Source organism: Hemicordylus capensis, chromosome 2 (assembly GCF_027244095.1).
Source record: "Hemicordylus capensis ecotype Gifberg chromosome 2, rHemCap1.1.pri, whole genome shotgun sequence".
NCBI lineage: Eukaryota > Metazoa > Chordata > Lepidosauria > Squamata > Cordylidae > Hemicordylus > Hemicordylus capensis.
In genome coordinates this window covers 411,517,235-411,534,222 of record NC_069658.1, presented here as the reverse complement: position 1 = coordinate 411,534,222, position 16,988 = coordinate 411,517,235, and the positions used below count along the sequence as shown (strand labels likewise).

General features: G+C 41.4%; 1 protein-coding gene across 9 annotated transcripts in view; it reads left to right on the top strand.

Annotated features, from left to right (window-relative positions):
* Positions 1-16,988, top strand: part of CEP112 (centrosomal protein 112) — a 462,785-nt gene that overhangs the window by 124,544 nt on the left and 321,253 nt on the right. For all 9 annotated transcript variants that reach the window (XR_008315603.1, XR_008315601.1, XR_008315600.1 and 6 more), the window contains 3 exons: positions 5,155-5,254; positions 6,412-6,530; positions 8,615-8,758. Coding sequence is in view for 2 of the 9 variants with exons in the window: in XM_053292958.1 (XP_053148933.1) it covers positions 5,155-5,254; positions 6,412-6,530; positions 8,615-8,758 (363 nt within the window). In the remaining 7 variants the exon portion in view is untranslated. The remainder of the gene's footprint in view (positions 1-5,154; positions 5,255-6,411; positions 6,531-8,614; positions 8,759-16,988) is intronic.

The following is a 16,988-nucleotide window of genomic DNA, read 5'->3' as shown; positions in this document are numbered from 1 at the left end:
ACTGTATTTTAAAATAAATAAAAGGCTTCTAAGTACCAATAGAACTAATGGGTCCTACTTTATTCTAACACTAGTATTTTTAAGCCCGTTATGATAACGGGCGCTAGCTTTCTATCCCGTCTTTTCTGTCTCTCTCTCTCTCTTTCTGTCTCTTTTCCCCCCCCTTGTCCCCTCTCTCTTTTTGTTTTTGTTTTTGTTGTTGTCTCTGTTTTTGTTCTTCCTTATTTTGCTTATACTTTTTGGGGGTGTGTGTGTGGATGAATAACGGCCAAAATGGCCCATGAGAAGGTGGCCGCCCCCGCCTATCGCCCTCCCGCGCACCCAGCTGCCGGAGCCCACCTTACCCGCTCCAGCCCGAAGGAGAAGAGAGGAACTCGGGAACAGAGCTACTCTCTGTGTTAAGCTGCTGCCCATACTGTTGCAATGGACGCAATAGGCGTCCTTTGCGTCCATAGCGGCAGTTTGAGCAGTGACTTAGCACAGAGAGGAGCTCTGCTCGTGAGCTCCTCTCTTTTCCCTCGGGCTGGAGCGGGTAAGGTGGTCTTTGGCAGCTGGGTGGGCGGGAGGGCGATAGGTGGGGGCGGCGACCTTCTCATGGGCCATTTTGGCCCTTAATCTTTTTTGGGGCGGAGCGGGGAAGGTGATTTTGGGCAGCTGGGAGGGCGGGTGAGCAGGTGGGGGTGACGGCTGTGAGCGGGCGGGGGCCTCGTTGGCGGCTTTGCCGCCACCTTGCCCAGCTTCCCTGTCCCCTGTCTCGGTCTTCCCCCGCCGCCATTGCCCTCGCCTTTTTCAGGGTGGCCGCTTCTGGTTGCCTCGGCCTCCTCTCGCCGTGCCGCAGCTCATGGCCGAGGCGGCGGCTCTGCCGCCGCCTCGGCCACTTTCCCCCGCCACCACACACCGGCTAATGGCCGCCCATGGCTGTGGGACACTGGCGTCTGAGGTCCTGTGTCCCTTGGGCTCTTCTGGGCCTGCGCTTCGCGCAGGCCCAGAACATCCCAGGGAGGCAGGGACGCAGATCCCCAACGTTCCAAAGCCACGGCCACTCACTTAGCCTTTTATTATATAGGATGGTGACTCTTACCTAGAATTTGGATGTGATTGGAAAGTTTCTAAGCTTCCGTACTTCTTCCTGGATTATGCTGTTAATCTGTGAGTACAATAGCCAAGAAGGAGTTTCACTCCAATCCACTCTTGATTTAGACATTGAATGGATTTTGTTTTTGATCTTCCTACCATAAGACTTTGCAATTTATAGGCTCTCCATTGATCAAATTGTTTTGCATATTCTTCTCCATGGAAATACATATTCAAAATTGAAGCTATAGGCGGCAATGCTGGACTTATCCTTTGTTTGTACTTGTCCCATACCTTTAGTAAACTGTACCTAATGGAGTGATTTTAAATTTCTACATCCGCTTTCTTTACCTCTGTCCACAAATACCTATGTAAGCCATTAATTAAGAGACGACAGAATTTGAAATCCTAATAACAAAGAACTCGGAGCATTTGCTAGGTCTTACATATACATTACTACTGAAATACAATTTGGAATCACAACAGGTAAAAGACTGTATGATAAAATGGATGCAGGATTTTAACAGAACAATAGAGATGCAACAGTGGGAATTTCAATGGAAGGTGAATATAAGATTTACAGTGAATAGAACTTTAAGGGAAAATGGTATAAAATATACTGCGCTGGTACATTACCCCAGTAATGATCTCAAAGATGGACAATAAATATCTTGGGGATTGTTGGAAATGTACAGAAGAGAAAGGTACTTTTTATCATATGTGTTGGACATGTAAAAAAGCTCAAAAATTCTGGAAAACAATACATTTTAAGATGCAGCAAATTTTGCATATAGATTTCCTTTCCCTCCCAGGAATTTTCATGTTAAACTTTACCAAACCATATATTCCTGCAAGATACACAGAACTTTCTTTATATATGATAATGGTGGCAAGAATTATCTATGTTTCCTGTTGGAAAACAAATCTGACCCTGTCTTTAGATGATTGGCATCTCAAACTTCAGGATTATGAATCAATGGCTAAAATTACTGCATGTATTAAGAACAAATATGAAGATCTTTCCCCCCCAGACATGGGAGCCATTTATTCAATATAATATGTTACAGGGTTTGGTCCCTCATTCAAAATTCGGTTTCTCTTTGTAGAGAAATTTAATGCAGATTGCTCTGTATAGATAGTAGGTACACAATTTTTTTAATGGTCTTACTGTTACATTTGTTTTAGTTTTGCAGGAGAATTGGGTGTGGGAAAGAGATGGTGGTGGAAAGAATCCAGGCGGATGTATATAGAATGTAATGAGAATCTTTGTAATTGCTTTGTTTGGTTAGTCTTTGTTTTTTAATTCTTTTCCTTTTCTATTTTTCTTATGTTTTTCTGTTTATATTATAGATAAAATAATAAAATAAATATTTTTTTAAAGGAAAATATTTTTAATTGGGAAATGGCTGCAATTTTTTTCAAACGCCATCAGAAATGCCACATTTATGCCAGCAAGTAAAGTTCACCCCCCTTTTCCATTTCTCATGGAGAGCAATTTGCGGTCCACATGGGGGCATTTCGGCCCCTTGCTCCCCCACCAAAGGGATGGCCAGGTTGGGCCCGCAGTGAGGCCACGGCTATATTTAGTGGTTGGTGTGGTTGCTACCAGGGAATGGGGGTATGGGGTGGCAGGAAACGCCTTTAAGCATAAATTAGAAGTTGCTTACCTCCCTGTACCACCAGACTTGAAAGCTCTTCACAGTAGCGGTGGAGAATTGACTCCGCCACTCACCTGAGTGCTCTTCCGCTCAGCTTTCAGCTCTTCCCAGCAGCGCGTGCCACAGCAGCAGAGGATCCGCTTCTCCACTTATCTTATTGGTGGAGCCGAGCCGGTGCTCCTGGGAAGAGCTTTCAGGGCCGGTGCTACAGGGAGGGAAGCACCTTCTAATATATACTTAAAGGTGCCTCCCACCACCACCACCCCGGTGGCATCCACACCGGCTGTTAAATATGGCCATGGCCTCGCCACAGGTCCAACCTGGCCTCCCCCTTCAGCAGGGGAGAGAGCAATGGGCCAAAATCCCCTTATGTGGAGTGCAAATGGCACTCTGTGGGAAATGGAAAGTGGGGGGGGGGTAGCATGCAAACCCAGGTCCAAGAAGGCCCAGCTGCACTGTCACCGCTCCTTCTCTGCTGCTGCTTCCGTTCCTTCTGCCACCGCGCCTCCTTCCATTACCCCTCAATTCTGGTGTAAATGTTTATTGGCATAAATGGGCAGGCACTTTAAAATAACTTTGAAGAACATACACGCTGTGGTGTTTGTGCTGAAACATACAGTACACATTTTGTGAAGTATCCCAAGTAACTTCATGACCATGAGTGGTACAAGAGAACTTTGGAAGTTTTGCAAATACACAAGTTTTATTACGGCAAGTAATGAAGGTGAACAGTCAATCAATCAATCAATTCTTTATTACAATCACAGACCAGCACAATTTACAAACAGAAGTCCAACAAAAACCTACATAACCTACAGATTTATAATACAGTGGTTAAGCACATACCTAAGCATACAGATCAGTTAACAATGATTCTTAATGAACTCCTGGCAGATTTTACTGGCTATCAATCAGAACTTAGCCACATTATAGGATCTCAGGTCATTCTGGTCATTTAAAAGATAATCAAAATAAAAAGAGTCTGTACAACCTGGATGGCAATTAATAAATGGAGTTATATGTATACGCCGTATATCTTGGTAAAATTGGCAATGGAGGAGCACATGAGCTGTTGTTTCAATATCACCCAGTTTGCAGAGACAAGTACGTTCTTTGTAGGGGAACTGTGATCTCTCTATGGTAAAGGTTTAATATTTATTTATTAATACACTACAAAAGCTACAGGATCAGGAAGGTTTATTCAAAATTTGATGCTGTGTAGAAATGCATCTGATTGCTGCTGGCTCATCTGGTGGCAACTCAGGGCCGGGCTTTCTCTGTTGTTGTCCCAGAGCTTTGGAACGCACTCCTGTCAAAATAAGAGCTTCTCCATCTCCAGTTGCTTTAAAAAAGACCCTTAAGACATACCTGTTTTCTCAGGCTTTTAATTAAAACTAATTTTAAACTTTGTTTGTGAATTATTTATTTTGTGAAACTATTTTGTTTGTTTTTATATTGTAACTTGGATTATGTACACCATCTATACCTATATCTATATCTATGTAAGACAGTATATAAATATGATAGGTAGATAAATAAAATGAATATTGCACACAAATATGAAGAGCAGAAATATGTTAACAAAGATGAAACTGTCTGGAGAATATGGTCAGAGAATAATACATTTTTCTAGGATTTTGGGAATCCATTGAGAAGCTTAAGCTGGTTAACAGTCATAAATATATATGGTCCCATATTCAAAAGTACTCTTAGAAGGGTTTAGAACCAAAAATATTGCCATTGCTTTTTCTTTGAAACAAGTCGTTTTTGTTTTGACTGACACAGTCTCCAGATGAGATGTCCTATGGTATTGTAAAGTAAAAAAGAATCTTTTTTATTTTTGTTAGCAGACTGAATACCCAGTTTTTAGTTCTTTTGTAAAGAAATCATTTTATCTTGAATGTTTTTTTCACTGTGTTCATGAACATTCTTTTCTTTTCTTGCTGGGATCCCAAAGGATTTAACAGAGCATTTAGCAATAATACTTACACTTGCATTTTAGGATTGTCTTCCAGAACTTGTTAGACTTCAAAATTCTTTATATTATTGTGGAGGGATGTTGATGCCTTGGGGAAAATAAATCTTCTCAAAATCAATCCTTTGTGTAATATTTTATGTACTTGCCATTTCTTTCTTTCACAAAGGACATTTACGCTAAAACTGTACCACTCTTAAATACATACTGAAGTTTTGAACTGCTTTGGGCAGCTAATTTTATCCCGTTTATGTTGAGTTTTAGTTGTTCTAAAGAGCATTATACATTTGCAAAGTTTTTATTACTTGTGTGAGACATACACACCTGATGGAACACTTTTTCCTATATAAGATTCACCCTAGTTCCTGCTTGTGGTATACTGTTTGTATTGTATCCCATATTCCTTCAGTTTCATATGTTTACTAAGCACTCATGTTTTCTATACAGATTTTGGACAGAAAGAATAATGAAATTGAGGTACTGAAGGCCATGTACAAAACTAAACAGAGTGAAGCTGAAGAGACTATTCGAAAGCTTGAAAAAAAAGGTGATGCTGCATGGCTAGAATACTCTGTGCTCAGTGGTGTTATACACTCATTCCAACTTGAACTGGAGGCATGCTTTCAGGTCTTTGGGAATTGCTCATCAGCCTTGTGCTGTCTTGGAGTGCAAGAATACAAGAGACCATTTGACCTTGCCTGCTCTCTCTCCTGCTTCAGCCTCTCAACAGCCATTTTAAAAGGAAGAAGGAAGAGGCTCTTGGCATGGTAGTCATCAGCTAATTTTGTAGCTCCTTGGCAGTGTCTCATCTTGAGGGCACACCCATGAATCTGCTTTGTGTGTTCTCCTCCACTACTGGCTCTCCTCTGTTATATCCGAACAGAGTGTTACTGCCTTATTCTTAGTAGAGTTTCAATATAAAACCAATCTAGTCTCTGTTCCAGATGCTGATTTGTTCTGGAACTGTGGTTAAATAATCCAGGATTTCTGGGTTCAAACAAAAGGAGAAATCATGGCTTGTTGTTTGCGGATTTGAAAGTAGACTTCTCCCAACTCTTGCATGTGAAGGGCAGGGTGAGCATGTACTCTTGAGTTTTGGAGCCAGTGCATGAAGCTAGTACTTGTTCCTAGCTGTGTTTCATCTAAATCTGACCATAAGCTTTGCTCAACTTCTGCTTGGTTGTTTTAAGAGTGAAACTATTTGGCCAGGGTGCAAAGAACTACACAGCTAGTTCTGTATCCTGAGCGCCTTTGGGACTGTGATTCTTGAGCAGCCAACGTATTATATGACAAACCACTTTTGAAACTGAGGGAAGTTTCACAAGCAGTGATAGAGCAACATGGTCTCTTACTTAAAGAAGAAGAAGAAATCCTACTGTGCATGTGATTTGGATGCTTCTAAGATCGTTATTTTGGAATCAAAATATTTAGAACATTTTTATTCAAACTACTTATTTGTTAAATTTTCACACTTAGGGGGAGAAATTATCCAAAAATATATTGAAGGATGACATGAAGAAGATAATTGTTTACCATTACCATTTTTTAAAATACAGCTGTGGGCAGTTTTCACACATTAAAATGAAATAATGCTTTTAAATAAGATAAAGTTAGCTGGAACACTCATCTGATTATTTCTCTTGCCAGATGGAATTGCCCTAGGGTCATTTCATGTATTTCCCCCTCCCCTAAATTTTCTGACAGTTCAGACGCTTGTCCGTGAGTCACAAGTCGTTAGAGAAGCTAAAGAAAAACAGATTGTGGAACTAAAAAAGTTATGTGAGCAAAGTACGGATTCCCTGAATAATGAGTGGGAGAAACGGGTAATGAATATTTATTTTTACTTTTAATATTACTCTTACAACCTATGACAATGACAAAAAAGCCTGTCTTTTAGGTAATATAGACATTTACATTACTTACCTTCTTGAATAATTAATTTTAAAATAACTTTTCTATATAAAATTTCCATGAACTTCTTTTATAAAAGAAGTGCTTTATAATTTCATCTAAGTGCAAAATGTATACATTTACTATTTATGATTGTTGGACGGGTTTGGGCATGATCTGTGCAAATACAGAATCTTATTGTGTAATAATATGAAACTTCATCAAAATATATTTTAAATGTATATGGAATCAGACATGGTTGGAACTTCTTTAAATTCTCTTAATCGCTTTTAGATTTTGTGATAACACTATTTTCCTTTCCTTCCAAGGTGAAAAAATAAAACACCATAATAAAACTGTTTTAGAAATGGTGGTGTCTGACCTCCAGATTAACCCTGCACTGGTGTGCCAGGATTTTCTGTTGTTTGGGACGGGGCGGGGGGCAATTTTTGATGACCCATCCACCTTTTTTCTGTTGTTGCCTATGCCTCTTGAAACTGTGTCTCTTTGGGTCTGGGGACCCTCAGGGACATAGTGTCAGCAGGCACAGGTTGCTGCAAGTGGATCACCAAAAATCATGCACCCTCCCTCGTGTGATGGAAATTCCTGGTGTGTTAGCACAGGTTTAGTCTGGATTTTTGTTGACAGTTTCATTTATAAATTATTTATTTATTTATTTAGTGCATTTATATACCGCCCTATACAAAAAGTCCCTTGGCCGGTTCACATTATAAAAAACATTAAAACATTAACATAATTTTAAAAATTTATAATAAAACTTTAAAAACCGAAACATTAAAACTATAAACTAAAAGCCTGGCTAAACAGCTATGTTTTTAGTTTGTTCTTAAAAACATTTAGGAAAGGGGAGACTAATTTCATTAGGAAGTGAGTTCTAGAGTCCCAGAGCAACTCTAGAAAAGGCCCGGTTTTGAGTTGCCACCGATTGAGCTGGTGGCAAACTCAACCAGAGCTCCCCAGATGATCTTGAGAGGCAGTGGGGTTGACAAAGAAGAAGGCGTTCTCTTAAATACCGCAGACCCAGGCAGTTAAGGGCTCTATAGGTAATGACCAGCACTTTGTATTTCACCTGGAAACTTACTGGCAGCCAGTGTAGTTCTTTCAAAATATGATCTTTTCGGGCAGCCCTGGAGACCAACCTGGCTGCTGCATTCTGTACTAACTGCTGTTTCTGAACTATGTACAAAGGCAGCCCAATGTAGAGCGCATTGCAGTAGTCAAGCCTGGATGTTACCAGCATATTCACCACTGTTTTAAGGTCGTTTATTTCCAGAAATGGATGTAGCTGGTGAATTAGCTGGAGCTGATAGAAAGCACTCCTGGCCACTCCCTCAACTTGAGAAATCAGGGAGAAGTTTGGGTCCAGAAGTACTCCCAGACTACGTACCTGCTCTTTTCAGGAGAGTGCTAACCCATCCAGAACAGGCAGATCTAAACCATTTCCTAAGTCTCGACCTCCCACAATGAGTATTTCTGTCTTGCTTGGATTCAGTTTCTGTTGGATTCAGTTAGATTCAGCTTCATCTACAAGAAATTATTTATGATAGGCATTTTGAGTGGATTGCTCAGACACAATTATAAGGATAAAGAGAGTGTTGAGTCCAGGAGTATTCAAAGAGCACATGAGTTTTCATAGAATATTGGAAAGGGGATTGATTTTCCTAGCTTGGGCTTCCCACTGATTTCCCTAAGGAAGTCAAAACTTAATGCTGTTGTGGCTGTCATTTATATACTACATGCTACCTATGCAGCTCTTAATAACCTCTTTTCCCTGCAGTGGAATGGGGAGAAGACATTTTCTCAGATTCCATATCTGTAACCCTCCCCTTTCTCCTTGCCTCTTTAGCTGTTTTTGTGGGTAAATATTTCTTGTATGGTATGAAGAGAAGAATGAATTAAGAAATGGTATAGGTATTTTAACAGTATAGTAATAAATTGTCTGGCTTTTATATGCATTTTTAGAGCTTCTGTATGGTGTCTAACTCTCTCTCTCTAGCTTCATAATGCTGTGGCTGAAATGGAAAAGGAAAAGTTTGATCTTCAGAAGAAACACACGGAAAATATCCAGGAATTGCTGGAGGATACAAATGCACGTCTAAGTAAAATGGAAGCGGAATATTTGGCACAAACCAAGGCAACTGTAAGTATTATCATGTGACAACAGATGAGTGTTTGCATTATCAGTCTGGGGAAGGAATTAAATATTCTGGGTTAACTTGGAATTTTGATGTGACAAGCATTTTATAATTATTTTTATATCTATTAGATGTGTACTAGGCCTGTGCATTGCCAAAAATTACTGGTTCTGATCTGGCCCTATCATGTTAGCCTTTTCCAACTGTTGTGTACAGTTGGGTCTGGACATAGATCTAACTGCTCTGTTGGACCCTCCCCTCTCACTGCCTCCACCTCCTCCACTGTACTTCTCTTCACTCCTTTCCCACTTACAAATCCTGCCCATTATTCTCCCAGAATGGAGAATGCAGCCTGTAACTGCATGGGGGCAGGTGACAGTCAGTCAGTCCAAAAAAAAAAAAAAAAAAGGGTCAGTCTCCAAAGTACCTGTGTCACTCTCAGTAGCTAGATTATTTTTTAAAAAACCAATCCCCTTTAAACCTCAGGTTGCTGAACACACCCTTGTGTGTGTTTGCTATCTCTGAAGCAAAGATGAAGTAACACAGTCTGTCGCTTACTGCCACCCAGTGACAGGCTGCATTCTTCATTCTGGGATGAGTAGGATTTAATGAGGGGAGGGTAGAGGGTCTTACAGACCTGTTGAATCTCCAGCGGAGTTTGTCATGACAGCAGGGAGTCTCCTGACAATTCTGACTGTTGGGAGGCTCCATGCTGTCATGGTGGAACTCTGTCCGACAGTTTCTGACACCAAGTAAGTTGGGTCTGAAAGCCCTAATGTGTACACTTAGACAAGTTGATGCCACCTTACAGCTTTTGGGCAATTTGAGACATTTCATGACCAAAAATAGACATTCAGTTAGTGATACAGGTGGCCCTTGTTACCTGTGGTTCCATTATCTATGGTTTTATGTATCCATAGTTGGGAAATAGAGACCTGATCTCATTATCCGTGGTACAATGGTTTTGCGTATCCATGGTTTTTGGTGTCTGTTTTTGACCTTATATGGCCGTTCTCTTCCTGCATGTGCTCATGGGTTATGGGAGGAGTTTGGAGGAGTGCTTTGGTCTGTGTTTCTTGAATTTTTTTGTGCTTCTAAAAGCCAATTTTAATAGCATTGGGCAAACTTGGGTATCCTTTGGTATCCTTGGGAAACCACTGGAAGCCTTTAGGAGCTATTGCTGTTGAGCTTCTGGAGGCTTTTTGGAGCTATTTCTGTGGAGCCTTTTCAAGCCTGTGGGAGCCCTTGGGAGATGCTCTTGAGCCATTCCTGTGGAGCTTTTTGGAGGAGCCTCTTGCAGCATTGTGGAGCCTGGTAAGATACTGATTATAACTTTAATAAATTTTAATTTTAATTTTGATGACATTTTATTGTTTAATTTAAAAAATACAAATTATAAATTCAGTTTTACTCTTGATAATTGTAGTACTGTACTGTATGATTGTAGTGAATTTAAATTGCAATTAAAAATTCAATTGAATTTAAGTATCCATTGAAAATTGATTTCAAGTACTGTACAGTATGCATTAAAATTGATTTGAAGTAGTGTGATATAGTACTGTATCCATTAAAAATTGATTTTAAGCATCCACAGAAATGATTTTAATTATCAATTACTGTGCTGTATCAATTTTTTTTGCAAGGGCAGGGGGGTTGTCTTGCAGAATTACGAGCATTGTGCAATTTTTTTCTTTCCTCCACAGCCAAAATGAACAAGCACCCAGCAGATAACTCTGCTAAGGGGAGTGGCAAAAGGTTTTGCAAAGTGTTGCCCTTGAGTGAGAAGGTGAAGCTGCTGGACATGTTGGTTTGTGGGGACAGCGCAACATCTGTTGCACTCCATTACGACATCAATGAGTCCACTGTCAGCTCCATCAAGAAAAGTGAAGCCAGTATCTGTGCAAGTGTGATTTCCAGCACGTCTCAGAATCTTAAGGTGACATTCTACCCATGTGGTTATCAGATGGAAAAGGCCCTCAGTTTGTGGATAGAAGACCAAGCCCAGAGGAATGCATCACTGAGTGGACCAGTCATTCATGAGAAAGTGTTGCAGCTTTACAGGCGGTTTGCTGCAGAAGGTGGTCAAGTGGCGGTAACATCTGAAGGTGCTGAGCGAGGTTTGAAAGATTCAAGCATCACTACAGCCTCCACAATGTCAAGCTGGCAGGGGAAGTAGCATCAGCAGACCATGAGGTGGCACAAAGATTTCTAGCAGAGTTCTGGTGGCTGATTGAGTCTGGAGCGTAGAGGCCTGAGCAGGTCTTCAGTGCTGATGAGAAAGGCCTGTTCCGGGAGTGGATGCCATTCCACTCCATCAGCAAAGAAGGAATAACTGCTCTGAGTTTCAAGGCATCCAAGGACTGCTTCACTATGCTGGTGCTCAAGCCAATGCTCCTGTACTGAGCACAGAACCCTCATGGCCTGAAAGGGAAGAATACAAGTTATTCTAGTAAGAACTAATCAGCCTACTTTCCTTTCACTGTCTTTACATCTGGACTAAATTTGGTGCAAATCGAGGTACACAAGTTAGATCTCTTGCACCTCAAATGTTCATGTTCCACCATCTTGGATCGGGGTGGATGCTGTCATTACAAACTTCACCATTGAGGTGCCCCTGTGTGTCATTCACTACAGCTGTTCCAAATTTGATTCAAATTGGTTAGGCAGTCCTCAAGTTAGTGCACTTGTGCCTCAAAGTTTTATGCATGCACCATCTTGGATAGAGGTGGGTGACATCATCACAAACTACACCATTGGGGCATCCCTATGTGTCCATTCAGCTGTAGCAATTTTGATTCAAATTGGTTAGACTGTCCACAAGTTAGTGCACTTGTGTCTCCAAAGTTTACATGTCCACTATCCTGAATTGAGGTGGATGGTATCATCACAATCTTTGCTGTTAAGTTGTCCCTGTGTGTCCCTACAGCTGCAGCAAATTTGGTTCAAATCAGTTAGGCAGTTCACAAGTTAGCCCACTTGCACCTCCAAAGTTTAGATGTCTGCCATCTTGGATTGGGGTGGATGACATCCTCACAAACTACACCATTGAGGTGTCTCTATGTATCACTCACTGCAACTGTACCTAATTTGGTTTAATTTGGTTAGACAGTACACAAATTAGCTTGCTTGTGCCTCAGATGTCCACATGGCCACCATCTTGAATTGGAGTGGATGAGATCATCACACACTACGCCATTTGGGCATCCCTATGTGTCCCTTCATCTGTAGCAAATTTGGTTCAAATCGGTTAGGCAGTTCACAAATTAGCCCACTTGCGACTCAAAAGTTTACACATCCATCATCTTGGATTGGGGTGGATGACATCATCACAAACTGTGCTGTTGAGGTGTAGCTATGTGTCCCTACAACTGTACCCAATTTGGTTCATATTGGTCCAGGCGTTGCGAAGTTGATGGGGGAGGGGGGGACACGCAGACACACACACAGAATGCTGGGTGATCTCATAAGCCTACTCATAAGTAGGCTAAAAAACCAGCTTCCTGTCTTCTAGAGAGCCAACAGGAGAGCATAGGTGACTGCGGCATTTTTCTCCAACTGGGTGAACAACAGATTCCTGCATGAGGTGCAGAAATATCTGGTCTTCAAGCAACTGGCCTTCAGAATTCTCCTGGTGCTTGACAATACTCTGGACATCCTGGGACCCTGCAGTTCACACTTTTTGCCACCCAACGCCACCTCATAGATTCAACAGATGAACTAGGGTCTGATAGCATCTTTCAAGTTGTATTGCAGTCGGTCCACCTTCAGGAAGTATGCTAGACCTCATGGAAGCTGATCTCTCTCTGTCAGTCAGTGATTGCTAGAGGAGCTACAGCATCACATTGAGAACATCACAGCACCCTTTGCAGAGATCAAATCCCACACATGGGACACAGTGTGGGATAAATTGTGGTTACAGTTAGATCTTCATCTGTAGCCATTCCCTCAGTAGATGATGAAGTCCAGGCAGCTCTTGAGAATGAGGAAGAAAAAGAGAGAGAGGAAGAAATGCTTCCCAAGCTTTTCACCCCAAAGGGGCTGTCTGATAGGCATGTGCACAGAACTACTCCAAGTGGTTCAGTTCAATTTGAACTGAACTACCTGGTCTGTGAGTCAACTCATTAAAACCATCCAGCCATTCAGTTCTGCACTAGAACCAGGATGAATTGGTTGTGCATGCTTTCAAAGGGGAATCCGGTAAAGATTCCCCTTTTACAAGCAAGGGGGGGGACACCCTATGGGGCTGAAAAGGGAGGGCAGGAGGACACCTTACGTGCCATAGGAATAGTGTGGCTCCTTGGTGTCAGCAGGCCGGTGGAGGCTCCCCTAGGCCCCCTGGCACTTCCCCATCAACCCAGGCTGGCGGGAGCCGGTTCGAGCCTTTGTGCAGCATGGAGGCCATTTCAGTTAACTTTGCAGAAGCACGGCCATTTGTATCACCACGGAAATTTGCGCACATGTGGCAGTCACTCTAACCCCCCAAACGGGCCCCTGCCCACCCGCTCTGATGGCTGTGTGTGCCGTTGTGTGTGTAGCCATGCATGGCCTTTTGGAAAGGACAGCACTGCAACTGGAACAGTGGTGGGTTGGTGGCGGATCTGGTAAGGACCCACGTGCCTCATTCTTAAAGCTACCGCATTCTGCCCCCACCCCTGCAGCTGCCCAAAATGATTTGTCCACATCCCCAAAGGGGGATCCTTACTGGATTCCCCTTTGCAAGCATACAGAACTGGTTGGACTGGGCCGAACCATTTGGATCTGAACCAGGTCCAGTTTGGCTTGAATTCAGACCAGCCCACTTTTTTTGAGGGCTGCTCCAGTTTGAGCTTGAACCAGTCGAACTGGGCTGGTTCAAATTGAACCCAAGTTTTGCACATCCCTATTGTCTAAGATTCTGCATCTGGGGGCTGCCTTGGCTAACAAAGTCTTCAAACTTGATCCACTGATGGAGCACAGCATCACGTTCAAAAGGCAGTTGGACACTGGTTTGCAACCATATAAGGACACCTACCAGGCTCTGCAAAGCAAGGGTAAGCAAAGGACCATCAGCAGCTACATTGAAAAGGTAGCTACACCCACCACCAAAGCTGCGGAGTCATCTTAGGAAAGCGACACCTCCACTTTCTATGGCTTTGGGGATGATGATGATGATGATGACGACAACAACAACAACAATACTGGCAGCTGGTTTGCCTCCGCAGGGCCTGCTTCTGCTACTTGATCTGTGCTCCAAGCAGAAGATGGAGCTGGAGTGCCGCAAACACCAGTGGTGGATTGAAGGAACTCCATTGTTTTTTAAATTTGTTTTTTGCTGTTGTGGGCCAGAGACTGGAGAGAGCTGGAATGCTGCTAACTCCAGCAGTGGAGTGAAGAAACCCCCTTGTGTGTATTTACTTGAACTGGATGTAATACTGTACTGCCTCTTTGGCCAACCTACCAACTAATCAGGCCAGGGGTTTGTGCTGCTAAGTGTTGGACTTCAACTGTGGGGTGGAGAAACTTCACAATTACACATTACTGGAGGACCTGCATTGTGGAAGAGATGAGGTGGCCAGGTACAGTGCTGTAATCCATCATTTTTCAGCCATTTTCTGGGGCTCTGGAACCTAACCCCCCAATTCCCATTGACTTAAGGTTTCATTATTCATGTTGTAGGCTGGAACGGAATTCTGTGAATAACGAGGGCCACCTGTATTGCTATTAAAAGTCTGTTTACACCTCAGTAAATGATGACAAATGATGGTAAATTACTGAGGATCAGTTATTGAAATATTTGTACACATTTTTTGGGGGGTGGAGAGATAATTATTAAGTAATAAAGTAATCAATGGCAAAGACAGTATTGGCTCATGTGTCAATCCAACTCTTCTTCAGTTATCGTATGACTTACGCATTTGTGCATTTCTTTAAGTTTTATTGGCAAGTGTCATAACCAGTTACCTCACGAAAGCACAAACAGCTTCAGATAGTAATTGCAATTCTTTTGAAATGCAATATGTTGATTGAAGAAATGAATAACTTGGACTAACACATGTTTCAGTATTACTCTGCTGGGTCTTAAACTACAGACAGTCATATCTTGCTTCGTTGTTTACTTGGAAATGACTTTGGCTATCTTCTTTGTATTATTGTCATCACGTGTCTCAACAAAATTTAGAGCACATGTTTTCCTCTATACAATAGCAATGCCAGATGATGTATGTTACCAATATGGTCAATTAGGGATTTGACCAGAATCCTTCATGACAGTTCACACCGTACTCATGATACATGTCTAATACGTCAACACTGTTTGATATGTGGTGTTCATAATTTAGCATATCCTTAATGGTCAACTTTAGTGGACAACTTCTTTGTCTTCTTTCAGCAGATAAATGTACTTTGGATGCATGAATAGTTTCTTGCAGTTCTTGATGATAACATGCATCTGCTGCACCGAGTTTAGAAGTAACACCACAAATACAAATATGTACTTCACATGCCCAAATACCATTTCTCTCCCAATACCAGTGTTACATATATCGAGAATATGTTGAAAGTCTTTCTCAGGATGATCAACAGTATGGACAATGGAGTATCTCCTCTATTATGTCAGGATGGTTATGATTTAATTTCCACACAATTCACCTAGGTTTTTGAAAATGCTTCTAGATCATATTCAGGCACCATGAAATAGTATCTTGAAATGCTGACCTTTTTCAAAGTATATTGCCAACAGAAAGTCAAATATTTCAACTGAAAGTCAAGTTTCAACAGAAACTCAAATATTTCAAATTTGAGTTGAAATAACAAAGTCTTCCCTTCATTAAAATATGGATAGGTACTGCCTGACTGAAAGTTATTTTTACACTCCTACTGTACAGTACTGAAAATGTGACATTGCTTTACTGAGAGGACAGTTAAAAGGAACACTGTTTTTTAAGGAATCTGTTTCTTCTCTGCCTTCCCCAGGTGACACAGAGTTTCACTTTGCTTACATGCCTACAAAAATAATTTCTGAAATATGTTATAGTTAATGGAAGATCCTTGTTATGAAAGGGCACTAAAGGTTCAATACACAAAGTTCTACTACCTAAAGCGTTCTGCTGCTTTTGTTTTGTAGAGAGTTAACCATCTGTTGTCCAAAACTTGTATCCCAACGTATACCTTGACCTTTATGCTGATATGACTAATCAGCAACAGTTTGTTCTTTAGATTTGGATACAGCTATTTCATTGAAATAGTCATCAAGTGGGTTTCCTTGATCTATAGTGTGGATTACTTTCTCATCATGAGTATGTCTTCTGAAGATCTATAGCTGACCAGACGTTTGATCTTATTTTCTAGTTTCAGTGTTCTTAGTCTGGAATGTTTAAACACATGATAAGCTTTAAGCTATGATAAATCTGCTCAGCTGTTGTCTCCCGTTTGATTCATGCTGACCATTTTATTACTACATTTTAATGCTTCTTCAAGACCCTTTGGTGTGTATATATATGATTCCAAGATATCTTTTCAAAAGAGTTACTCAGTTAGGTCATTCAGTTAGATAGAAAAGATACAATTTTCTTTCCCCCCCTAAGACGTTGGTTCCTTTATCATTTGGAAGTTCAATCCATTTAGTGCCTAAGGTAAAAAGAAGCATCTTTTTGGGTAGCATATATATTTGCAGGTTAGATTTGCAGGCTGAGACTATTTCAGGACCTTCTGCATGAAGCTCAGTGGGCTTCTGTAAGCCACCTGTGCCACTTTGCACAGAATTTACTACTTCATGATGTGAAGCAATGCCTTTTTTTTGTATCTGTCTGAGTAATCAGGGACCAAGTCTGTTAGTCATTGTGTTGGGCTGGGAGACTATCATTACAATCTTTTATTGTAGGACATCACTATTTTGGTCTTATTTATGAGATGGCAGTACTTCAAAATAGAGAAATTATCTTACCTAACAGTAGCAACAACAACTTATATACTACTTTTCAATAACAACAACAACAAAGGGCTCACAACTGGTTTTCAATGCAAAACAAAAGAGTTTTCTTTTTCAAATATGAAGTAACTCTCCTGGTGACACAGAGTGAACATATTTGAAGCTGCCTTATAGTGAGTCAGAACAATGATCCATCTAGCCCAAGATTGTCTACTTTGGCTGGAGCTCTCAAGGATTTCTGGAAGAGGTTTTTCCCAGAGGTTCTTTTAATGGGACATGTCAAGAAAGAATTAAACCTGGAACTTCTGCCTGCAAAGCATCTGCTCTAG